The sequence below is a fragment of the Caretta caretta genome, chromosome 10 (genome assembly GCF_965140235.1).
Source record: "Caretta caretta isolate rCarCar2 chromosome 10, rCarCar1.hap1, whole genome shotgun sequence".
In the NCBI taxonomy this organism is placed as follows: Eukaryota; Metazoa; Chordata; order Testudines; family Cheloniidae; genus Caretta; species Caretta caretta.
The window spans coordinates 81445729-81471705 of NC_134215.1; the positions used below are offsets into that span (position 1 = coordinate 81445729).

The following is a 25977-nucleotide window of genomic DNA, read 5'->3' on the forward strand; positions in this document are numbered from 1 at the left end:
TCGGACTGACCTGCTACATCATATAACTATGGATGGATCAAAACTCTGAGTCCAATTCCCCCCCGAAACTTTGGGAAAGCTTGTATCCAGATGGGAATGTTACAGTTTAGGCATGTCTCTATATGGACCACAGACAGAGAGAATTTATGTGGGCAATATTCTGGAATTCTGGGTGCATGAAGCAGTACCATTCACTCTTGCTTTCTGCTCAGGTGCCAGGGATCGGACTGGATTTTTTTTTTTGTTTGGAGACGATTAACAGCAGCTTATGTGTAACTATTCTACATGAACAGAACCAGCCTGGCCATTTTTCTGCTTCTGGGCAAAACTCACACAGGGTGGAGCTTGCTCTGTACAGCATATGCGGCGTATAGGCCTTTCAAAATAAGGCTTCAGTGGAACTTAATGCCTGATACTGGCCCTTTGCAGAGTGGTGAATATCACCCCCGGTATGGAAGTTTCATGCATCCCAGCAGGCCAAGTAGGCTGGGGAGGGAACAATGGTGTCTGATGAATTTCCAGGCCCTGTGTTGGAATAAGAGGGCAGACAGACAACAGAAGGTCCAGCAGATTTATGCAAGGGAGCTGCTTTTAGCATGATACAGAGGCCGGAGGGTGCTCTAAGTCAGAGCCAAAGCTGCGGCATTACATGTAGCATGAGTGTGGAGGTGATGTAAATAAAAAGGAGGCAGAGGGATAAGATAAAAGAGGAAGGTTATTTGGAGAAGAAGGAGGTTGCGAGTCTATTTCGCTGTGTCTGCGTGGGGATAAAAAACCCGCAGCTGGCCCGGGTCAGCTGACTCAGGCTCGGGGGGCTGGGGCTCTGGGTCTGAAAAATTTCTGTGGAGACGTTCAGGCTCAGGCTGACCCCTAAGGACCCTGTGAAGGTGGAAGGTCCCCGAACTCGGGCTCCATCCTGAGCCTGAATGTCTACACAGCCTTTTTAGCCCCACAAGCTCAAGCCAGCTGACCCGGGCCTGCCATGGCCCCGCCGCAGGGTTTTTGTGCCTGTGTAGACATCCCCATGGGGTCACTGTCACTGGTCGAGAGAAGCAAGGTCTGACACTCGACCCAGTGACATCTGTCTGTCTGTCTGTCTGTCTGTCTGTCATGCGATAACTTCAGAATGCGGCACCGGATCAATTCCAAAATTTCAGGGAATGCTCTAGGCATCAGTGATCAGAACTCTACTGATTCTGGGGGAAAACCAGAAGGAGGAAAACGGGGCCACGGATCCCCTGAAGTCTGGTTGGCAGAGCTAGTACCTTCAACTTCCTCTGGAATGTCTATAGTTCAGAAAACCCTTTGATGGTGGCTATTAACACTTTCCAGCACAACAGAACTCCCCTTCTCAGCTCTGCCCCCCTCCACCTCCCAAAGACTTTAACACACTGGCACCTTGCAAGACTTAGCTCCCAGACAGAAAGAATAGTGAGGGGAAGGGAGAGGGCACCGGATTGCACGCAGGGTGGTGGGAAGAATGGGGGAAGAAGGAATGGGGGCACACAGACCCCTAGCATGAGGAAGGGGGTGGGTGAGGTTGTAAGGAGTCCCTGAAGTAAAGGGGGATGGGAGGGTGGCACACAGAGCATGGGTGGGGGAGGGGAATGGAGGTAGGCAAGGAGCCTCTGGTGTGTGCAATGAGCTTAGAGTGACCAGATATCCTGATGTTATAGGAACAGTCCAGATATTTGGTGCTTTTTCTTATATAGAAAAGGAGGACTTGTGGCACCTTAGAGACTAACCAATTTATTTGAGCATAAGCTTTCGTAATGCATCCGATGAAGTGAGCTGTAGCTCACAAAAGCTCATGTTCAAATAAATTGGTTAGTCTCTAAGGTGCCACAAGTCCTCCTTTTCTTTTTGCGAATACAGACTAACACGGCTGTTACTCTGAAACCTTTCTTATATAGGTGTCTATTACCACCCATCCCGTCCCAATTTTTCACACTTGCTATCTGCTATCACCCTAAATGAGCTTGGCCTGCAGACGCAACACAGGGTGCAACCTTCTAGTAAGTTTTATGCACAGAATAAGATTCTTTCCATATTATACTGCATTTGCTGGTGGGTGGGGTGTGTGTACGTGTACACCGCTGCCCTCTACTGGATAGGTTCCAACCTGCACAATAGTGTGTCAAAGGTCCTGGGTTGGAAACAACTAAAAATAAACCCCTCCTTTTGCTCACACATGTCTGAAATAGAAAGACCTGAGTTCTATCCCTGCTACAGCTGTGAAAGTCAGAGTTGCCAGCACGGTGACAGCCAGGAAATCCCTAGCTGGCGATGGATTTGTTAAAATATCTAGCTTTCATTTCAACATAACAGAGAAGTAATCTGAACAGAGAGGGAGACAAAGACCACAGAGAGAGCACCCAAATCTGTTTCTCCAGAATTCATGGAGGGAACCAGAAGCTACCAATATTGCTTAACTAAATAGTGGTAGGTTTCCACTGAGTGAAGTGGGGAAACGAGCAAATCTCCTGATCAGAAACATAAAGAATACAGAATAAAATGTAGCGGTTACAGGGCTTTTTAAACCACAAAATGTGTAACAAAGCCTTTGGGCCAGATCTGCAGCTGATGTAAACGGGTGTAACTTTACTGAGGTCAATGGAGTCCATTTACAACAGATGAAGATCTGACCTTTTGCCCATCAGGTCAGATAGATGAGAAATGTACATAGGACCTGAGGACTAATGATAATAGCCATATACAGTAATGCATTCAATCAAGCCTATTTCAGAAGTCTGCCCCATAGATCTGAACCATGCATCCCCTTATGTTTTACCTGTTCTCCTTTCAAAGACTGGTGAATAGTTAGGTTTCTGTTGCTGTGCATTGTAAAAATAATTGCTTTCCCAGTGTGGTTGAACCTGGGAGCTCCTGCTACATAAATCCTTCCATGCTTTGGAGACATCACTGAGGTGACTGTGTAACCTACAAAACATGTACATATAAGGTGAGCACAATCTTTAAATGAAGCTCCAAGCAGCACCAACATGGGAATGACCTCCTGGGCTGAATACTGTACTGAATACATGTAACAAATGACACAGACAAATCTGGATTCCAGAAAGCTGTTAAATTAATTGCACATTGTGTTTTCTAGAAGGAAAATAAGTGTCCTGATTAGATTTTTCCCGTTTGGCTCTGAATAGACAGATGGAACCATAGATTTCAAGGCCAGAAGGGACCATTGTGATCATCTAGTCTGACCTCCTGTATAGCACAGGCCAGAGAACTGCCCCAAAATAGTTCCTAGAGCAGATCTTGTAGAAAAACATCCAGTCTTGATTTAAAAAATTGCCAGGGATGGAGAATCCACCACGGCCCTTGGTAAAATTGTTCCAATGATTAATGATTCTCACTATTAAAAAGTTATGCTGTATTTCCAGTCTGAATTTGTCCACAGCAGTGCTTATCATTTCATTGCTCACTCCACTCTTTGAGTCTCTTCCTTTATTGCAACTTTGTTGGCTGACAATCTGGTTTTGATTTGTTTCAGGCTGCCAACCCAACTCCAGCTGCCTCCCAGATCAGCAAACTGGAAACCAAGAGTTCTCAAAAGATAAAGTCATTCAAACAAACCTGACAACTCTAACCTTATGTTTTGAAGTGCCCAGAATTTATTGTTCAGGCCCTTCATTCCATCTCCTTGATAATTCAGATTACCACAAGGAATTTACAAGGTTTGGTGCTGCTAGCAAGTCGAATGCAGAATAATATTGCAGTAGCCGGTAAGTCCATTACATTTTCTGATAGCCATCTTACTGCACGGTTTACGTAAAATGATACAAACCACAACACTGTATTTGGATACAAAACATTGATGCATGATTCCACGCATCTGAGTATGGTGCTGTATAAGGCATCCTCCTAGCAGAGCACAAACCAGGTCTGAGAAGACTGCACAAGTGTAAAAGAGTGGACTGATATTTGATGCCAAAATAATGAGTGCTATAAAAAGTTGTGACTCCATGGAGAATGTTAGATTCATGAACACTTTAGTAAATAACCCTGCACCTATGACCTGAAAACTCCAGGTGGTCAGTGACTATTGTTAAATATGGATGTGTCCTATATACAAATGGAGAACATGAAACCAGACAAAGGTGCTGAATTATACCCTCCTGAATGATCCAGCTGGATCCCAGTGATTGGCTTTACTTTAGCCACAGAATCTATAGCTCTTGTTCTAAACTAATCTACCGTGTGAGCCAGGAAGGCAGGGTTAGATTTCATTAATGAAACTGGTCACACTGTATATTACGGGTACATTTATCAATAGTCTATAAAGGGGTTATAGGTGATTAATATGTTTTAATAAATATTTAGTCAATTGTTATAGAGTCCAATGTATAGGGTGACCAGATGTCCCATTTTTAAAGGGACAGTCCCGTTTTTTGGGACTTTTTCTTATATAGGCACCTATTACCCCCCCACTCCCTGTCCCGTTTGTTCACAGTTGCTATCTGGTCACCCTACCAATGTATCAATAAGGTGTTTATAATCATCCACCCCAGGGGTTTTCAACTTTTTTTTCATCTGTGGACCCCTAAAAAATTCCAAGTGGAGCTGCAGACCCCTTTGGAAAGCTTAGACATGATCTGTGGATCACAAATCGACAACCACTGTTCTATGGTAACAATCTTTTGTGGACCCCTTAGACAGTCTGCAGACTCCCAGGAGTCCACGGACCACAGGTTGAAAACCACTGATCTAGCCCATCGGTAGAAGACGTTATTATAATAGTCTGCAACACTTACACTCATGCAAGGCTTATAGCGTCTATTAATCATTTATTAATATGCTTCATACATGTAACCTTGATATAAAGTGTGGCCATGAAATCTATAGATCAGGGTTGGCTGAGTATCAAAGTAATTACACAAGCACCTCCAATGTCTGGTAAATCCCTGTTTAAATGATTACATTGTTCTTGGGCTAGGCAGGTACTTTAGATGTCACCTAGAAAAGAGATAAACTACCCCCAAATGGCTTCCCTATGAATGGCTAAAGTGACACCTGACAGACAAACGAACAGCATTAGGATGCAAGAGGTACTCGCTAGCCTATTTATCACTATATACGTGTGAGGGGATTGCAGATCACGAAGAAAGACAGGCACGCATTTAGCAGTAATAACAGACTGGGGAGAATTACTGATGAATATTGATGAATATCCCTTATCATTATGGAAGAAGGAGACATATTAGAGACAGTTGAACAGAAATAGGATTTGCAGGCTATACTGAGGCCACGTCATATGGGATTTGTAGCAGGCTGGAGAGGAAGCTGCACGGAGAAGCATTACCCATGTTTATTAGGGGATACAGCACAGGCTCCCCAGAGCTGGCCTAGGGCAGCCATCAGCCAGTGAGTCCAATCAGCTGCTCTCCCTTTGGCCTCTCTCACACCTTGCACTCATGAAAGGCAGGCTGAGGGTTGTGGCTGCCCCTGAGAGGGGAGTCCAAAGGGTTGGGTGAACAGAGCTGCTGCATCCCTTCCCCAGTCTCATGCACCTGCAAGAGGCCCCTGATAATCTGGCCTGGAGGGACTTTGCTGAAATTTTCACCTGGACACTTTTACATGCAGCAGGTGTGCCCAACAGATACTCTAGTGCCTCCCCCTGCAAGGAAGAGTTTAGTCAAGGGGCGCGTTACATGTTGTCCAGCCCGGGGTATTTCTGGGACTAAAAGCAGCCTGGTGTAGAGTGATTGTGCCACTGATTAGAATTCAGAGCACGCTTAGCAAAGAAGAGGTTTAGGCTGTACAGTGGGGTACTACAGAAACCAGGTAGTAGGTAGATAATGGTAAGATGTTTTGGCCTGGCAGAAATGGTCTAAAAATGGCAAAAATCATGAATTTAGTTTGGGAAACCGACCCGCTCTGTGTAATCTCCTTACCTAGGTATGCTCCATGGTTCTTCAGCTCCTCCGGGAATTCCTGGAGATACGATTCCCTATGAGGAATGACTTTTCCACTGCTGGTTTCTTTAAGCACCGCTCCATTCCAGTCATACGCTCCTACAGCCCCAAGCAAAATCCCGTCCTGCGGGGAACGCAAAAGCTTTAGAGCCCTTTGTCATCTGGAACCGTGGGTGCCGAAGGTGGTTTCAGTGCAAACACCAACCAGCTCGTGAATCAAGTCAGACCGAGCAAACGACAGATGGAAACCAGCTGAGATACGAAATCACCCAGCAACAGTGAAGCGGTGCCAAAAAGGGGCTGAACTTGGGCTTGCTTTGAAGATGCATTTGAAGCCTGACCCTGCCTGGCACTGGTGCACCCAAGCGCTAGGTGAGGATCCTGTCTGGAAGCACCAGGGAATCCTACCCTGAACCAATGAGAGCATTTGCGACATGGCCAGGTTATCCTTCCTGGTAGCAGCAGCTGGCCACAGAAGGGCGTGTCACGGCTTGCCCTACTTGCTGCACTCAGGGCCAAGTCTACTCAGATACACCCATTCTCCACTTCGACCCACCCCCTCTTCTATCCAGTGCACCTGAGAATAAGGCAGTGGGGGCACCAGGAGCTGCAGCTTCATGCCTGCTCGGGGAGAAGGACACCCAGTGCTGAACACCGCTACTGCCTGCGTGTCTCTGCCCCCGCATGCCGGAGCGCAGCACCCTGCTGTACCTGGCACAAGGACTTGCAGGATCAAAGCCTGCCACCTTTGTTAAACCTGGCTCATCAAGTGTCCTCATCCCATTGCGGAGACTGCAGAGAGCAAGGAAACCCGATGGGTCCGATCTGCTTTGTGCTGCTCCAGCAGTCAGCAACCTGCTCTGGGTGTCAATGGCTCCGCATCCCTCGAGGGCATGTTGGGGTTGTGCCAGGGGCTGCTCTAAGTTACATCGGGCCTCAAACTGGCCCCCAGCCAGCTTCCAGGATTGGGGAAGCACAAAGGTGACTTAAAGCAACTTTTCTTATCCCCTTTGGGTCCTGTGCCCAGCACAGCAGAGCTGGACCCAGGGATTTGACCCATTATTGACTGAACCCGAACAATCAGCTCTGGAAGTGCTGGTAGCGGCCCTCCGTGCTCAGTCATTTAATAACATGCTGCAGCAGCCAGCCTGTCCTCAGCCCTGCAGAAGTTTAATCATAAGTACGGCTAAAACCAAAGTCTGACTAAGAGCATCCTGATCCAGTGCTAAAAATAATGAAATAAAGCAGCCCTTCAGTGCAATCTCAGTTACCTTTCATTTCACAGCAGATGGCAAACTGGGATTCAAACTTTCCTCAAATAACATCACTGCACTCACTGCAAACAGCAAGGAGTAGATCGCACTGACTTGTGCATCCAGCATGGAAACTCTTCCAGGTTCCCATAGCAAGGAGACCCAGCAGGGAGTGGGGTGATACACAGGCTAAGTAAAACCCGGGCCATGTCCTTGTAGAGATTTAAGGTGGAATTTTCAAGCGAGTCTCAATGACTTAGCAGCACATCCCTTTGCCTTTGAAAGACAATGGGATTGGGCCACTAAACCGCACCAGTGCCCCGGTCCCACCCATGTGCCCTAATCCCGCTCCCAGTAAAATCAATGAGGATTTAGCCAGTGATTTACATGGGAGCCATCACTACTTCAGTTCCACATCTGATTTCGAATTGGCTCCATCCATAACTGTTGACGTCAGGCCCAGGGTGCAGTGTTTGGATGTGAGAGACAGTCAGGTCAGGGTCTGAGTCTAGGTTTTGTATCAAACTAGGACTACAGTTTTGGTTTGATGGCCCTGAAATCTCCCCATCTGGTCTCCTGAGATTTTGACCCCAAGCACTGGAAATCGCCTTAGATTAGCTGATGTTACCAGAACAGGAAAGCAGGCTCAGTTTTGGATCAGACCTCAGACCAAATCCATAACGTCAGATTCAGATAAGGGGATTCAAATGGACTCCCTCGGCTCTGCCACACACAGGTTCAGAAGGAACAGGTGGGGCGGATTCAAGGTTAATTTTTGGGCCCCTCTCTCTGTTTAAAATATTTCTTACCATGTAGAAATGATTATTCCCCTCATGGGACATATCGGCAAATCCTGGTTAAAGCCAGATGTTTGAAATCAATGAGTGTAACAAGAAGAATCTAATTAGTTGTTTTCCCCAATAGGAAATTTATCAGCTTTTTTTTTGTTGTTGTTAAAGTTTTCCTGAAATTTTAATTTCTAGGCAGTGTATTTATTGGCTTGATGACTCACTATAGGTTATAGGAAAACCAAGAAAAAGTTATTCCCACAAATCATACTTGTCATTTTCAGAAAGACTGATGAACTTAGCAAGTAAAGCTTCAAGGAAGCAAGTCTCCAAAACATTCACAGAAAGGTATATTTTTAAAACTACTGTAATAATATTTCCAATCAAGCCCTGTCTTTTCAATGACCTTTTCATTTCCAAGAGTCCAACTGATCCTAGCAGCACTGTCTTTTGCACCTTGTCACATGGCATTTCAGTAGTGTACTAGACGTGTTTAGAAAAACATCTAGCATTTAAAAGCAGTTAAGCCACGTGCATTAAATCCAAGTGCCAAGTTAGCGACTGAATATTCTCAGACATGCCAACTCCTGCAATCTTTTCAGCTCTGGCAAGACTTCTGAAAAAGTCTGTCCTCAAGCAAACAACAAAGCAAGGCTGAAGTCTGGTTAAAAGCTGTTGATTCTTCTGGGGGAGAAGTAACACTGGCTACAGAGGCAGGTCCTCAGCTACCCTCCTGGCAGTACAGTGGGTGCTGGACAGCAGCTGTTAGCAGGTGCAGAGAAAGGCAGGATGGAAAACAAAGAGAGGAAACAGAGCAGGAGAAAGACATTTTCTGGGTAACATCTGAGATTGTGTCTGCAGTCGTGTTTCCATCGCCAAGTTTATATACAACAAGTGGCCCACATAATACACTGCCTGGTTTAACTGCTCAACCCTGCTCGTGCATTTGGATGGCTGTGAATATTTCAAGCTGGGCTGGGTTTTTAAAGCCAGAACCACCCTCATTTCAGGCTGATCCAAAGTCCACTGAACTTATAGGAACTTAAAGGAAACGCTCCCATTGACTTCCCTGGGCTTTGGATCAGCCTCTGACTGCAGATGGAGTCTTGGATGCAGCTTGAGCACAATGCATGGCCTTTACTCTCCTGTGTCAAAGGGCCTCCTCCTCTGCTTCCTGTCACATGAAAGGGGCTGGACCCATCCAGAGAAGGAACAATGGCAAGGGGGTCAGACTGTGGCTGGCGTGACACAGGTGGGCAGTGGGAAGCCACCCCCCAACCTGCATCCCTTGTAGAGTGAGGGTCCCTCTGATTAGGCAGCAGTACCCTGTCGAGGTGCAGGTCCCAGCTGGGGAGAGACAGGAATGCCAGAGGCTCTCACAGGGTGAAGAGTACAGCACTAGTCGGATGTGAAAATGCAGGGGACACCGGTAATGCTGCCATGTGAGCTAGCCATTGCAGTGATTGCTCAGACAGCCAGCCCACCCTTGGAAAGGAATGGATGCAGGAGGTCTGGGTTCAAATTCTGGGCTCTGCCATAGATTCCCCCTGTGCCCTGGGACAAATCTCTTATGCTTCTGTTGTGAGGATAACAGCAGTTTCTCCCCCATCCCCCCACCCTTTGCCTTGTCTATTTCAACTGTCAGCACTAGCTTCTATAAAATGTTTGCTTGCCCATCTCCAGCTAAAGCTAATAACTAATATATATATATATATATATATATGTGTGTGTGTGTGTGTGTGTGTGTGTGTATATCTATATATATCCTGAGGCAATTAATTCATTTGCCCTCCCATTTTGAGATGAGAGCAATAAAGATGTTTTACTGTGTTTATAAACATCACCTAAACATTCTGGAAAGTTGGGACTTCCACCCACGTTCCAGGGAAGAGTCAGATCGGTTCACAGCGCTGATTCCAGCTATCAAGGAACCTGGCACTCACTGCTCCCTTTGGCTTTGCTGGAGTTGTGCCAGGGTAGAATTTGGCTCATCAGCTCCAGAGAGAAATGATTTTCATTTCAATGTTCACCCAACACATTCCTAAAAATCAGTGTGTCAGCTCTTGAATGGCATCTCTTTCCATCAAGAGTGAAATGGAAACACACTGGAAAAATTCGGGACACTTACTCTGGGAGTTAGTATCAATGTACAACAGGAAAAATGGACTCCTCCTCAGGGATCAAGACCTTGAGCTATCTCCAAACCCTAAGGCACATCAGAGACTTCTGGGCCATGTATTTGCAACTTGGATTCATACACCAAAAAACCAAAAGCCACCATATCTGCTTTCCATAGGACAGTTACCTGCAAAAAAATACTTGAATGGGAGAGAAAAACAAATCTATTCTCTTACTTCCACAATGTGTGATGAAAATCCAGTCTGAGACATTTCAAGTCCAAAGGAGATTTCATTTTTGTTGGTACCTAGAATAAAAAAGAAGTGTTTCAATTAAAGCCCTGTCCTAGGGGAGATGGCCAGTTACCGAATGGAATGAGGCACAATGAATTACTACCTCCTCATGTCACTCCAGAACAGGAAAGGCCAATTCCTCAGCTGGTGTAAATTGGTGTAACTTCACTGAAGTCAAGAGAATTCCACCAATTCACACCAGCCAAGGATCTAGCCCAGTGAATAAATATGGCACGTTCTGCCTCTATAGAAGGGCCTCATTTTCTCCCAGGTGTCCATACAGGTTTAGATGATTGCACTTTACATTCCAATATATGCTATACACACCCAGAATATGGTGACTTTTGACTGCTTATAACATGGCCAAATCTGAATGGATTTTCATGGGGTCAGACTGACTGCCAGACTACCCCCTGCCAAATTTCAAAAGCCTGCTGGAAGCATTAAACATCTTCGAATAAAGGTTGCAAAGATTTTTTCACAATGGAAAATGTTTGGCAACCTTAATTTGGGAATTGTTGCTGCTCCTCTTGTGTCGGAGGTGCACGCGATGTTCCGTGCACGGAATGTCTTTCAACACATAATTAGACAAATGCAGTTGTTTTCATTTACAAAGTATGATGTTATTAATGTTAGGAAAATGCCCAGCAGACTCCATTCTAGTCAGAAGGTCAAATGTTTGGGTTGGCAAGGCAACACGCAGGTTTATCCTAAAAGTGAAGATGGTCTGTAGGAATATGCAGAAGTTAGAAACACTATAAACCTGTTAGAATGCAGGAAATGTACATTACTCACCTTCCAAACTAAATATCCTCTCTCCCAGTGCATCCACAATATCCTTAAGTGCTGCTTCATCTGTGACATTAAAGAAGTGCTTGTCATCTGGATCACTTGCTATAAATTTTATTTCTTTCAAAAATGCTGATGGATTGATTCCTCTTCTATTATAATACCCCAAAACCTGGACGTGAAAAACAAAAATAAGTCTTCTAATTTTTCCACATAATGGACATAGCGTTCCCAAGATGCCAAGGGCCAGGTTTTCAAAAGGGAAGCCTCCCTCTACAAAGGTGCCATAGACATCCATAAAATTGGTCCCTGCATTTTGTACTTGCAATTCAATTGCAGGCTGAGATCACGAAGTGAGTGTGACGGGTTCGGTCCCAGAGACCCCCTTGGGACTGTCACTTGACATGCTGAAACTACCTCTGAGCCCGTTTTCCCTGTCAGCTTGGGACTCCAGAACCCTGCCTTGTTGAGCCAGACACACCAGCTTGCTGCAAACACAGACCCAGGTCTGGTCCATGCACCCAAAGCTGCAGACTTTAACCAAAAACTGCTCAGCAAGTTACCTATCTCCAGCACCCAGACACCCAGCTCCCAATAGGATCCAAACCCCAAATAAATCCATTTTACTCTGTATAAAGCTTATACAGGGTAAACGCGTAAATTGTGCGCCCTCTATAACACTGATAGAGAGATATGCACAGCTGTTTGCTCCCCCAGGTATTAATCACTTACTGTGGGTTAATTAATAAACAAAAGTGATTTTATTAAGTATAAAACGTAGGATTTAAATGCTTTCAAGTAATAACAGACAGGACAAAGTAAGTTACCAAGCAAAATAAAACAAAACATGCAAGTCTAAGCCTACTACATTTAAGAAACTGAATACACGTAAATCTCACCCTCAGAGATGTTCCAAAAAGCTTCTTTCACAGACTAGACTCCTTCTTAGTCTGGGCCCAATCCTTTCCCCTGGTACAGTTCTTGTTAGTTTCAGCTCAAGTGGTAACTAGGGGATTTCTCATGACTGGCAGCCCCCTTTGTTCTGTTTCACCCCCTTTTATATCTTTGGCACAAGGTGGGTATCCTTTGTCTCTCTCTGGGTTCCCACCCTTCCTTCTAAATGGAAAAGCACCAGGTTTAAGATGGATTTTAGTACCAGGTGACATGATCACATGTCACTGTAAGACCTCATTTTCCATTCTTTCAGGGTTGGCCTGCACATACCCAGGAAAATTTGTGAGTAAACTGAGCCATTCACAACCAACTGTCCTAGTTAATGGGAGCTATCAAGATTCTAAGCCACCATTAATGGCTCACACCTTGCATAGTTACAATAGGACTTCAGAGTAATACTTCATATTTCTAGCTTCAGCTACAAGAATGATACATTTAAACAAATAGGTCAAACACACTCAATAGATTATAAGCTTTGTAATGATACCTTACAAGAGACCTTTTGCATGAAGCAAATTCCAGTTACATTATATTCACACTCATTAGCATATTTCCATAAAACATATGGAGTGCAACGTCACAGTGAGAAGTGCACTGGGATGGGGGCCTGGAGGGCTGGGCAGCCTAGCTGTTAGTGCACCTGACTTCTGGCCCCTTGCCTCTCTGTCAGGGCAGTAGAGGTGCCTGGTTTCTGACCTTAAGGGGGGATCTTCTGGCCTCCACCCTCATATGGGATGAAGAAGAAGAGTAGCCAACCCGGACTGATGGGACAAGGCAAAGAAGAAGAATGCCTCTATATTGTTACCTGTCTGTACCCATTTCACAAATGGGGAAGCTGGGGCAGATGCCAAGTTTAGTGGGTCACTATGGAAGACCTTCAATGTACTGTTAAATAGGAGAGTGACTTACTGCCACAGCATATCTGGTGACATTGTCCTTCTCACTGTTTTCAATCACCTTCTCCAGGTCCGGGCTGTCATGGGATTCCCCATCGGTTATTACAATCATCACTTTCTTCGCTCCCTTTCGCCCACCTTTCTGAAAGGCTTCTGAGCTGAAATTAAAAGGAACTGTTGGGCAGTGCAAAGCAGCAGGCTGGCTGCAAGAGGTTTCTTCTGATCAGAACATACCTTAATATACATTGCCATGCTGGGTGTGTTTCACTTTGGCCTGTCCCACTTACATGAAAAACCCCTTCTGTTGTCTGAACTCTGGTTTAACCTGAACAAATTCCAAGATTCTCATTCCATTCAGATCAACAGGAATCTACTCCAAGGTCGACTCACAAACCACAAAATGTTATTTTAATGGACTGCGAGTTCTTAAATTAAAAAGGAAATCCAACAAAATATGGGATTCTCAGAAAGCTTTGTGGTGTTAATAAGCAATATTTCCTCATAGTGGACCCACTTGTAATCTCCCTGTGGAGCAACTCCATTAAATCAGAGGACTTGCTCCAGGTTTACGTCATATAACAGATCAGAATCTGGCTCAGTCTTTGTATTAAAACGTGCCCACAAATTCAGTTATAAATTAAGGGCGATCGTGCTGTGGGTTAGTGGTCAATATTCCTACTAATCTCACACCACTTGCAATTCTGCAACAAAAGAGGGAGAAGGAAAAACAAGATCTGAACTGTAGGCTGGTTCTGGTCTTTATAGAGCTCTGCTGCGGCGCATTTGGGTTGCACTCTCAGATCAGAACTCCTTCAGCCACTGGGCTAGTTCATATTTCCAGTTTGACTCTGTTTCGGAACAGTGCAACCCAGATTAGGTTCAGAAAGAGCTATCCCTGAAATAAACGGGCCTGAGTCCTTTCCTCCTGCTCAGCACAAAGCATGCAGAAAACCGGCTTAATCAACAGGTTGGGGATTTCCCTGGTCTAGTGTAGAGCCACAATAGCCAGGTCTATGCTCCCTTATCCCAGCCCCAGGATAGAGGTATGTCAAGGGTGGTAATGCTTGGCTGGAGGAAGACACCCCTGGGGACCACTGGGCAGGGGCTGAAATGATCCCAGCCAGCTTCAGGATTCGGGGGATGTCACGCTGACATACAGCAACCCTTGATTCCCTCCTCCTGGGTTCGGCTGCAGTGGAGAATAGAGCTGGATATATTCTGTTACAAAGTATCATTATGGCTTTGTCTGGAAATGTCCCCTACTTCAGGGACTATTGTTTACTTTTCAACACCTGGAAAGGAAAGGAAAGGAAAGAAAGAAAGAAAGAAAGAAAGAAAGAAAGAAAGAAAGAAAGAAAGAAAGAAAGAAAGAAAGAAAGAAAGAAAGAAAGAAAGAAAGAAAGACTTGTAATTAGAATAAATGGGAGTCCGTATTTGTGATTTACCGAGCAAATTCTATCCCATATGCTGTCCTGGTTTCTGTACCTCCTCTCTGCTCTATGTGACTAGCAGCTTCCACCACATCTTTTACAGACCTGTAGTCATTTAAATGAAATTCATGCACAACGTCTTCTCCATATTGAACAACTCCAACCTAAGAATTAAAGGAGCATTACAAAGGATGCAAATACCACACATCATAGCAGTCACCCGAGAAACAAAGAGCCTGTTTTAGTGATCAAGTATAATTTCAGTTAATATACAGTACATCGCTATATATAACTAACTGTTGTATGATTTACTGGAAATGTGGAGATTAGGAGTCTGGGTGTGCAGTAATGGGGCCATCTGCAACGAACCAGGTTTTTCCATACTTACATTGCTTCTGTGCTACAAGTAAGTGGACTAACAGGTATGTCTACGGCAGTGATGATAATACTGTAGGTCTATGTAGTGACCTGCACACAAAATGTGCGTCACAGAACCTTACAATTCAATGACATTTAAAAGGAGCACAGTCACATAGCCGTTCGTGTGTGAGTGTACACACAAGAACAGAAGCCTTTTTGCAGGTTCACCTGTTGCATAGCCCCCAAACTAGCTGCAAACGTCTCCTAATTCTGTGTAGGGAAAACCAACAGCCCTGCCATTTCTGAGCCCAGGGAACAATGAGGCACACAAGGGAAAAGGAAGGCAGGAAGCTGTTGGTCTTTTTATAATGCTAGAGGTTTGGCACTGACAACATAAATAAGCGAATACAAAAAGAGTTTGCAGTAGCATCTCTGCCAAAGTTAGTGGGGAAATTAATTGTAGTCCATTAAAAGTGCATGAAGATAGATCAGCCACTAAACAAGTTCTGCTCCAAACAAGAAGATCTGGCAAACAAACTGTTCTCAGCCCTATTTCTGCTGGGAGTTAGATACTAGAATCCATCCTTTGGTAAGGGGAACTTTAGGACGTCTTTTTACGTGTAACTGGCAGAGAAGACTCTATTTCAGCATGTTCTCACCACAGTCATCTCTGCCCACAGTTAAACTCAGTCAAATTCTGCTCCATATTTCCCCCCAAATGACAGTTGACAATACAAAGCCAGCAATAATCGTAGGTCTATATTCTGGCCAGCTATCACCCATGCTCAGACGTCCTGCCAAGGGGAGAGGGGTGGTGTTGTGGTTGGGAACCTAGGTGTTAAGTTGTACAGACCAGGTCCCCTGGCCCCATAATGCTGACCTGTGTCTTCTCTTGTTGAGGATGTACAGGGTGGCTCTTTGTACAGTTTTGGGGATTCAGAACTGGCTGAAATCCTTGTGTCGTATTCCCCCCTTCTCTTACTGGCTTCTCAGTCACAAACCTAGGTACCGACATCAGCCACAACTGGTACGTCTACAAAGCAGCTAGACACCTGCAACTGGCCATGCCAGCCATCTCAGGCTCGTGGGGCTTGGGCTGTGGGGCTGTTTCATTGCTGTGTAGACGCTCAGGCTTGGACTGGGGCCTGGGCTCTAGGACGCTGTGAGGTGGGAGGGTCCCAGATCTGAGGCTTTGGACTGAGCCCAGAAGTCTACACAGCAATGAAACTGCCCTGTAAGGATAAGGCCTTTGTCTGCAGCCATACTGTAAGGCCTAAAGCCTACGGCATTCGTCTGCAGCCAGATTAAAAGAGCAGCCAAGCAGCAGCCATTGGCTGAGATGCAGGAAGCCATATCCTCACATTCCATCTAAATTACATTAAAACAATATAATAGCAGGCTGTTAAGAAGGAGACCCCGTCCTAATGGCCCCCACTATCACCAGATAAAGAAACAGATCTTAAGATAAAGAAAACTTAGTTTGATAGCATCCTGTCTGTCAAGCAATCACTTATCAATAGTTGTGGTTCTGAAATCCTCATTTCGTTATTGTTTTGTCATTATGGTCCCCACTTCCCTATTGTTTGTCTGTATGGTCTCTGTCTGGTTCTTTGATTGTTTCTGTCTGTTACATAATTAATTTTGCTAGGTGTAAATTAATTAAGATGGTAGGATAGGACTGGTTAGAGAACTTTGTTACACTATGTTAGGATTGGTTAGTAAAATTTTAGTATAATGATTGGTTAAGGTATAGCTAAAAAGGACCCAAATATCACTATATATCTGGGGTCCAAAAAGAAGTTCTTTGGGAACCAACTCCAGGACACAGCCCCAAAGATCAGAGCGGCCAGACCTCAACACTCTGCCAATGACACTGTGCAGAAACTGGAGTCTCCCAGATGGACCTGATCCTGACTGGCCATCAAGAAAAGTTCATCCATCTTATTGGGAGTGGGGAGCACTGTATGTGTAGCATGTGTAGTCTGTTTTTGGTGATTGTTAATAAATAGAGGTTATGTAGGATATTACTGTGTAAGGTTCTTTCACTGGTAAAAGACCCTGTAAACTCGCAAAAGATTAAGCCCTGAGTCCACAGGGAAAAGGTGTTTGCCCAGAGCCCACGGAAGGGTAAAGTTAGGTGCTTTTCACCTGGAGCCCTAGGAACTGGGTAAAGATGGGTGCCCTTGAGTGTGTGAGTAACAGAGAATTTTGTGCGGGTAACAGCCCTGCAAGCCGGAGTTGGCTGGCACGGGCCAGCCATGGGTTTTTCTTTGCTGTATAGAGATAGCCAATAAGGCCCAGCAAGAAAAAGATAGAGTACCCTCCACAGCTGCTACAAACTGCATACCCGCAGAGCGATGCTAATTAAGGGTCACACAACTTAATCACCCTCCTTCCTTCTCATTTCATTGCGTGGGTTGCTCCTTACTCTCTGTTTCAGTTAAGAACATTAACGTGAGCAGTATTTCCATTGGCTCAGCTTTCATATCCATACTCTGCAGGTTTATTCTGGGCAAGCGCCTTGCCAGGCTGCAGTATATTGGCACCGAAGGGACATGTCTCCTAGGAAATAGACCAGGAAAATCTGTATTGCAAGAATGAACAGAGACATAAATGCAGAGAATGACCAGGGACATGCTTACCTGTATCTGACCAGGCCCAATGTAAAACTTTTTCAAGATGTTTATCAGGAAATGTTGCACTTCAACCCAGGGATATATGCTGTTCGATCCATCCAGAACAATGATTATGTCCATGTATGTTTGGCATCCTGTGGAAAATACGCAGCATATTATTGAAAGACCTTGGCAACAACTGCAAAGTGGAAATTTATGGCTTTATTCCCTGCAGTCAGGTACTTGCTCTTGTGATTTGTGTGAAAAATCTGATTTAAATCATACCTAAAGACCTTCAGGTCACATTCACTTAAATGAGATCGAGAGAGTCCACACCCATGGTTAGCTCTGGCAGGAGAGAGCTGGAGAACTTTCTAAGAATAATATTGTACATAAGCAACCTCAGATTGCCGGCTCCGATTCAGATTTGGATCTCCATCCAGTGTATTAGATTACTTCAAATGTTCAGGGCCCAATTCTGCCACCATTACTCATGTTGAGTAGTACTTTACTCTGCGAGTCATCCCTTTGATTTCAAGGGGGCAACTCAAAAAGAGGCCCTTAAGCATATGCTTAACTTCAGTGTGAGATAAGCACATGCCTACGCACCATGCAGAATCAACACCAGCAGGAGGTGATGCACCCAGTGGAAGTGTGGCAGAATTTGATCCTGGCATTGTAACTTCCTGGGGCAGGGACCAGGCCTTCTATGGTTACACAGAACTCAACCCACTTATAGTGCACAGTAAATAGTATAGATCAGTATTTGCTCCAACTAAAGAGAAGGGGAGCTTTTGCCACAGTAAAGATTAAGACCAAAAAAAAAACTCAAGTGAGGACTTCAGGATTTTGTCCAATAGCAACACATTAGGAAGGACTGATCAAATGAGCTGTGGATTGGTCAGTTTCCTTTCCGAAGTGTGCCATTGTCAGGTGTTATCCTTATTGCTTTCTTTTATGCCCTCGTATTTTATAAGACTTAATGACGTGTTTCAGAGAACTGTTGGGGGAGCAAAGGATGGATTTGTGCTACCACTGAGCATGCCATGAGTCACAGGGTACATGATTCTATCAAAAGGGAACTCAGATCTATCGCTATCTAGTGAACTCATAAACCACGGGGAAGGGAGCTTGAGTGGTCTCACGTTCAAATGGAAGGAGGACCTTATATTTCATGCTTGTTCAATTATTATTTTAATATAAAGTTAGGCTTGGTAATCTAGTTTCTTCCAAGGTATCAGTTACACTTCCCAATGTGATCATAGCAGCATCTCTGATTGAAAAGAACGTCTGAAATGACATCATCAACTTGCACAAAAACGGGGCACCAATGGGAGAAATTCATCCTACGACATTACATTATAAGAGGGGAAATTTAAAGAAAAATATTGTTAAAATATTAATAGGCTCTGAATTCACTTCTCTCCATCACCCAAAGAAACTCCAGCTCGTCATTGGTCTGTTCAACAGGATGGAAGCCAAAATTACCCCAAAAGAGGATGTAAATGTTGGCAGCTAAATAAGTGGCTTGATTTTTCAGAGGGGCTGAGAACCCAGAACCTCCACTGAACCCAACAGCATCTGTGGAGTGCCCATGAAAATCAGGACACTTATTTAGTGCCTACATATGGGAGCCAGGTGGCTAACTTTACGCACCCAGGTTTGAAAATACTGGCCAACATTTTTAGCTGTTCAGCAAATGAGCTTTGTTTTGTGCAGCCAATGCCTGAATTCTTTCCCTCTTTCCCCTTCCCAATGCACTGAAGGGTGCTGATCAAATATGCTGGACCCTTATTTCCAGTTTTCGAAGCATAAGGTCTTCCTCAAGAGTCACTCAGAAGGAAAATGTTGGCCAGATGTCTGTGCATGTAATCTCCTTTGGGTCGCCTTTTGCAAATCATTTCCTTTGTTATCTTGCCTCCTTTTCAATCCTGACTTCACTTTGTTTTCTCAATGGCATTGAAGCGATTAAAGAACAAAAATTCTATTTAACTTCAAAAACAGGGTTTGAGTTAGAGGCTACATAACAGATTGCGTCTCATACTCTGGAGGGCAGGAGCTATGGTCTTGGAGAATCTGAAGTTGGAGTTCACCCGGGAGCACATTCCTGTGGTATAGTAAGAGCTTCCGCACTCATGGGACCAGAGAGGGCTGCAAGCCTGTAAAGAAAATTGGGAAAAATAAAACAACAGTGAAGGGTTGAAAAACTGCCACTTATTTAGCCTCTGTTTTACAGGCTATAAAGATCAACAGCAGAGAATCAGAGATCTGCACCCATGTACGACTCAGGGACTATTCTCGCCAAACACCTCCAATGCCAGCTCAGCCTGCATGAAGAAGCACACTACTTGGTTTCTCCAGAGCAAATTACGGTAAGACTTTAGCCATTAAGACCATTGTGCGCATGTGGAGAAGACTGCCACGGGTGGCACAGATCCTGAAGGGGGTGCAGAAAGTAGAAACAGAGGGAGCAAATGGCCTAAGTAAGGAAGTGACATGTATTTTCCTTTCTAAAATATGCGAACTCTTGGGATGATTGGGTGTCTGTGGGTTATGCTAAGGCAGATTTAACTTGCAGGATGTGGGCTCATGGCAGGGTGTACTAGCATTTTATCCTGTACCAATATCTTCTGTGTAGGAGGAGTTCCCTTCCAGGCTTTGGGCTGGATTTAGAAAAATCCTCACCTTGTCATGTAAGGATCTAGATCCGTATGCATTGGCAGTGAGAGCAGACAGTGTGGAGATAACAGCTTGTCAGGAGTCAGAAGTGGCAATATCAGGCAAGAATGTCTGGAGCCAATTTGCATTATCCATTTCTCATGAACCTAAGGGGAAGTTTACATTGCATTGTAAAGCCGTGTCTTTGGGACCCGGGCTTGTGGACTTGATGTTTCCAAGCCCGTGTTTGAGCTTTGCAAACCTGGGCTTACAGTTGGGTCGCACAGCCATGCTAACATGTCCATACTGCACTATATAGACCTTCTGACTCAGGTCTGCGGTTTGAGCTATATCCACACTGCAGAATGACAGGGCTGGACCCAAGTCACAGCGGGACTCGGGTTCTGACCCATCCACCTCACTAGCAGCTTCCTCGGACATGGGTCCTGAGTGTTTGCTGACCCGAGTCAAGCTGATTTGTGTGTGGACAGAAGGGGAGCTTGAGCGCAAACCTGATTAAGAGCCTGTGCTTAGTGTGTAGTGTAGACTTTGTGACCCTATGAGCCCCTTAATGCCAACTAGCAAAGGCTTCGTTGTTCCATGCACAAAAGGAGGCATGCTGTAATAGAAGCCAAGACTGAAAGCTTGATCCATGAAGTCAACAGAATATTGACGTGAAATGTTAACTATACGTGTTTGGAAAATGCATTTTACTTTGGCAGTCTGGAGAAGCTGCTGCTATCTTGGAAGGCAGAGGGCCTGCATTTATATTCATAACTGGATAAAACAATCCTGTTGGGGTTAAGTTAATGAAACAAACGACAGACAAATAGTGAGAGGAACATGGCTGCAGAGATCCTGGAGAGAGACTCAATATACCAAAAAAGCACCAGGCAGTTTGCATATTAAGTGCCAATTATTTATAGACAGTATCTTATTTCTTACCAGAAAGCTCTTGTCCTTGGGGTTTGTGGTCAGACTCAGGCCAAGACGCATGTTGTCTTTGCGCTCTGACACATTGGAGAGTGTTACTCTTCCTTGAGAAAGAATACCAAGGTTAGATGCGCTGTATCATCCAGCAGTGTGCGGCTAGTGTACAGGCTTCCGAAATGGTTTTATACGTCACACCTGGACAGCTGGCCGAGGCTCTACCATTGTGAAGGAAGCACCTCAGCAGACCACAAGCGGTCCGAAGAATTGTAACACAAACCAAAAAATCCCACTTTTTTATTGTGCCACTGTGAGTATCCTAGTAAGTGTAAGAACAGATCCAGCTGAAGGACCTCAAGACATCTTTATCTTGTTCATGTCACAGAGCCTATATTTTATCTCAACAGATGCAACTGCCACAGAGCCAAGATCTCAGAACATCCCTGGATGGGCTGAACTGACAAATAGAAAAAAAGTCTTCTAGGGAATTAAATAATGAGTTAAAAACTTGGACTTCCTACTAGATAAGCCTTAGAAAAACCTTTGAACTGGTCTAGCAAGTAATTTCCCATTGCAGGTATGAAATGCATGCAGTTGCCGATGTATATTTGCAAATTTATTCCATTTCTTAAAATTGAGAGTGTCCCACAATGCAATGCTTTCATTCTGTAAATGTTAACATCCTTTAGCTTCAGCAAAAGAAATCGTTTCATCTCTTCCAGCCTGCAGCATATGGTTAGTGGGGGTGCAAAAACGAACCTGACAGGGGTGGTCTGGCAATTTTAAATTCTCACGTGACTATGATTTTACATCTCTTGGTCACGTGGGCAGTGCTTCGCTGGAGTGCACGTTTGACCTATGCCTGCTCACCAAGAGCGTCAGAGAAGTTGGAACACAGTGTGATATACAGGACGGTTCTTCCCTCCTTTGCCCCAGTGCCTGAAGGTGGGAACTGAGAAAAAAACTGAGCAATTAATGGGAAGAGCATGAGGCCTCTTCTTTCATCTGGGGCCTTGTATCAGTCTCTCTCAAGGCTCTTGTGGGATTTTAAATGGGAAGGAGCCTGAACCACAAGTCCATACCCCATCCCAAACCCCAGACTCTGAGCTGAACTTTGTAGGTTGAATACTCGGCCCATATAAAAAGCTTGATTCCTGAACCCTTGAACTTTGAGAAAGCTCATACATGGGGCAGTGCCAGATGTACATGTCGTGCCTCCGGCCCACCTACAATTTAAAGGATATTTTCTAGTGTAACTGGAATTGTATTTGTTCATAATCAATTACAATTGGGAAACATAATTGGCAGGACTTTTGGGACTGGCCCTCCTGCACTTGGCACAGATGGAGATGGGGCTCAAAGCCATTTTTATGCCTTCCTGATCCTGTGGTCACTGGGACAGTACTGAGGTGCAACTTAGATCAGCCTCAGGGTTGCTCTACCTCGAACTGGCTGGTAACAGCCTCCAACAGATTGTTTCAGCATCTGGGGAGCAGCTGGACACAGTGGCTCCCAGTCAGAACCTACTTTCACTAGCCACAACCCAGGTGCTTAGGGTAGGGACAAGCATGCAGGGTGTAAGAGGTGCTATGCTGGTCCCATACTACCAGGGGATTCCTCAGGCCAAGAACATCCCTGCCAGGAATCTCAACCACATTAGACTCCTGGAGGGCAGGAGAATGGAACTATGAATATTGTGGGGCTGAACTTTTCTGCAGGATCAGTGCTGGAGGGGGAATGAAGGGCAGAGGGTTGTTGTACATGAAAATAAAAGCCCTGATCTCTCTGTGTGGATCCATGCACAGAGGAAACCTTCTGTGCTGATGTCTCCTCTAGTCACCACTCCCCTTGTCTCCTGTACACGGTATCCCTGGGGTCAGCGATCCATGTCCGGGGAGAAGCGCAGGCTAGGGGCCAGATGGGGCAAGGCAGGGTGACTAGTACACACATCAAGCCCCAAGACACCCACAGATAACATGCTGGCAATGCCGCAAAGCTTATGGTTGTGTTACCTCTTCCCCAGAGCCTCCAAATTGCTGGGGAACCTGTCCCCAACTCCTACTACTCCAGGGGCACCAAGGGAAGACAAAATGTACTTGGGTCTCCTCGCTTTCAACTCAGAGTCTAGTTTACTCTCATCCTGCGGGTTCAAAGCATTACTGACGTGCGTTACAGGACACCCAAAGTTTCCAGAGCAGCTTTGATCTTTAGTTCAAGACCCACCCTGTGGGCATGTCTACACTAGGAGCCAGGGTTTGATTCCAACTCGGGTAGACGTACTTGTTCTCGCTCATCGCGCTAACGTGCTAAAAATAGTGTACCTGGGGTCGCACCGCCATCCACGCGTGGTGAAACCAGCTCTCCAGGCTGAGTTCAAACCCGCCTGACCCCCGTGGGTACAGACTTGGTGTGGCTTGTCCATGCTGCTGCTCGCTGCTACCAGCCTACCCCAGTGACACTAACACAACCATTTTTAGTCCACTAGCCTGATGAGAGCGAGCACGAGTGTGTCTACCCGAGCCTGGAGTCACACCCAACTCACAGTGGAGACAGAATCTGCGAGGCAAAGGACTTTCTCAGAAAAAAAAAATAAAAATTGATTTTTGTCAGAAAACCCCAAACCTGAAAACTCAATATTTTCAGCTGAAAACCAAAATTGTTTCAATTTTTGTCATTTTTCAGCCAAAAATATTTTGGTTTGAGAGAAAAAAAACAATTTGGGGTTTTTTGACAAAAACTTGGAATTTTCTGCAGACCCGTCCCCCCATTTTCCAACCAGCTCTAGACAGAAGTTCATGTTGGGGCGCTAGCCAGTTGGGAGACCCTGGTTCAATTCCCTGCTCTGCCACAGGTTTCCGGTAGGACCTTGACCAAGTCACTTAGTCTCTCTATGCTTCCGTCCCCCTCTGCCCAATGGGGATAACAGCCCTGCCCTGCCTCCCTGGGGGCTGTGAGGATAAACAGACTGAGGGCTGATGGGGCCCTATACACTATGCTGATGGGGCCATATAAGTACCTAAGACAGATAGGGTGGGGTGACTTCCCCTGGGATGTGGGGGTCTCTCTAAATACAGAGGGTCCCCCCTGTGTGTGCAATATTAAGGGCATGGCCAGGCTCTCTATACTTTATAAACAAATGTCTCTGCCGGTGTTATAGGTAACACTTCTGATCATTAACTCTCTAGGGATTAAGGAGGACTTATGGCACCTTAGACTCTAACAAATTTATTTGGGCATAAGCTTTCGTGGGCTAAAACCCACTTCATCAGATGCATGCAGTGGAAAATATAGTAGGAAGACAGCTATATATATATATACAGAGAACATGAAAAAATGGGGGTTGCCATACCAACTCTAACGAGACTAATCAATTAAGGTGGGCTATTATCAGCAGGAGAAAACAAACACTGTTGTAGTGATAATCAGGATGGCCCATTTCAAACAGTTGACAAGAAGGTGTTGGATCTCTTGGAGCCTTGTATGCAGAAAATATATATATATTCCTATTGTATTTTCCACTGCAGGCATCTGATGAAGTGAGCTTTAGCCCACAAAAGCTTATGCTCAGATAAATTGGTTAGTCTCTAAGGTGCCACAAGTCCTCCTGTTCTTTTTGCTGATACAGACTAACACAGCTACCACTCTGAAACCTGTCTCTAGGGATTGTTTCTTTCATTCTGACGAACTTCTCACTGTTCATACTGTGTGTTCACACTCAGCCAGAAGGATGAAAATGGAGCAGTCAGTTTCCCAGTCAGTTTCATTTTCTGTCCCAGGCACATGCCATTTAGGCCACACACAGGGCAGAGGAGGTTTTAAATCCTTCCCAGCCAAAATCTCTGAGGCAGAATCACAGCTGGTGTAAATTGAAAGAGCTCCATCTGGGCCCAGAACAATCCACACCAGCTGGGGAGCCACTCTGATGCTTTTTACAAAGATGGAAACTTTTCCTTTCATTTTAGGTTATGTGGAACAATGGGGTTGGCTCTTCAGCTGGCCTAAATCACCGAAGTCAGGGAGCAACACGGATTTCCACCAGCTGAGGACTTTTGTTTTAAAAAAAAAGCAAAACTTGAGGGCAACAATGAACAGGCACCACCTCTGGAACCAGTCTGGCTCTTTGATTCTGCTCCCTCTGGAGGCTGCTCAAGCATTTTAATCTCACGAGATTTAGTGTTTCTTAAAGTCCCAGCTCCAGCCGTCATGTGACTATATGATTATCTCAGCTGCCATTTCAAAAAAAACGGTTCTCGCCCTCACAATTATGGAGAAAAGCTTGAAAACATGACTGGAGTGCACCTTTAAAGGCTCAAAAGACAGAAGATAAATAAAAAGAAACACACACACACACTATTTTATATATGAGTTTAAAATCACAAGATTTTGTATATATTATCTCATGATCTGTGTGTGCCTAACTCATAATTTTCTAACACTCGGGCTAGCTGTACTGCGTAAGTGGCAGGGCATGTGGTACCTAGGTTGAGTTTGGTGCAGTTGCCGTTCGTCTCGCCATTCACCGGACACTTGTAGACGTCTCCAGTCTTCAGCTGTCCATTGGTTTCATAGGGGGCTCCCACCACCAGCCTGGACAAGAGAATGTTCCGTCAAGACATGAGCGGGCACTTGCAAAGAACACACATTTCAGCACCAAACCCTGAGCCACCACATCAGAGACACCCAGGAATGGTTCAAATGATCATTTCTTGAGAATCCCAAAGAAACAATATACAGCGCTAGCGAATTAACGCAGACAGAGAAGAAACATGTATGGTATTTGTTTGAAGAAAACATCCCTAAGATTTACATGATTAAAGCTGGATTTAAATGAAATACTTTTTGTTATGTGGAAAAAAACGTTTCAGTGGACACAAATTCCCTCAAAGTACTCAGGAAACCATTTTCCCCTTCTGTGAAATGAAACCAATGGATATAAATGAGGGTAGGATTTGACCCTGTGTTG

The 25977-nt window shown here is 45.0% G+C and overlaps 1 protein-coding gene across 2 annotated transcripts in view; it reads right to left on the reverse strand.

The window, feature by feature from the left end:
- Nucleotides 1-25977, reverse strand: part of ITGA11 (integrin subunit alpha 11) — a 167419-nt gene that overhangs the window by 60877 nt on the left and 80565 nt on the right. For both annotated transcript variants that reach the window (XM_075133254.1, XM_048867418.2), the window contains 10 exons: nucleotides 25492-25601; nucleotides 21030-21121; nucleotides 19471-19585; nucleotides 17454-17581; nucleotides 14467-14615; nucleotides 13035-13179; nucleotides 11178-11343; nucleotides 10326-10396; nucleotides 5910-6054; nucleotides 2792-2940 (listed from right to left, as the gene is read on the reverse strand). In XM_075133254.1, the coding sequence (XP_074989355.1) occupies nucleotides 2792-2940; nucleotides 5910-6054; nucleotides 10326-10396; nucleotides 11178-11343; nucleotides 13035-13179; nucleotides 14467-14615; nucleotides 17454-17581; nucleotides 19471-19585; nucleotides 21030-21121; nucleotides 25492-25601 (1270 nt within the window). The remainder of the gene's footprint in view (nucleotides 1-2791; nucleotides 2941-5909; nucleotides 6055-10325; nucleotides 10397-11177; nucleotides 11344-13034; nucleotides 13180-14466; nucleotides 14616-17453; nucleotides 17582-19470; nucleotides 19586-21029; nucleotides 21122-25491; nucleotides 25602-25977) is intronic.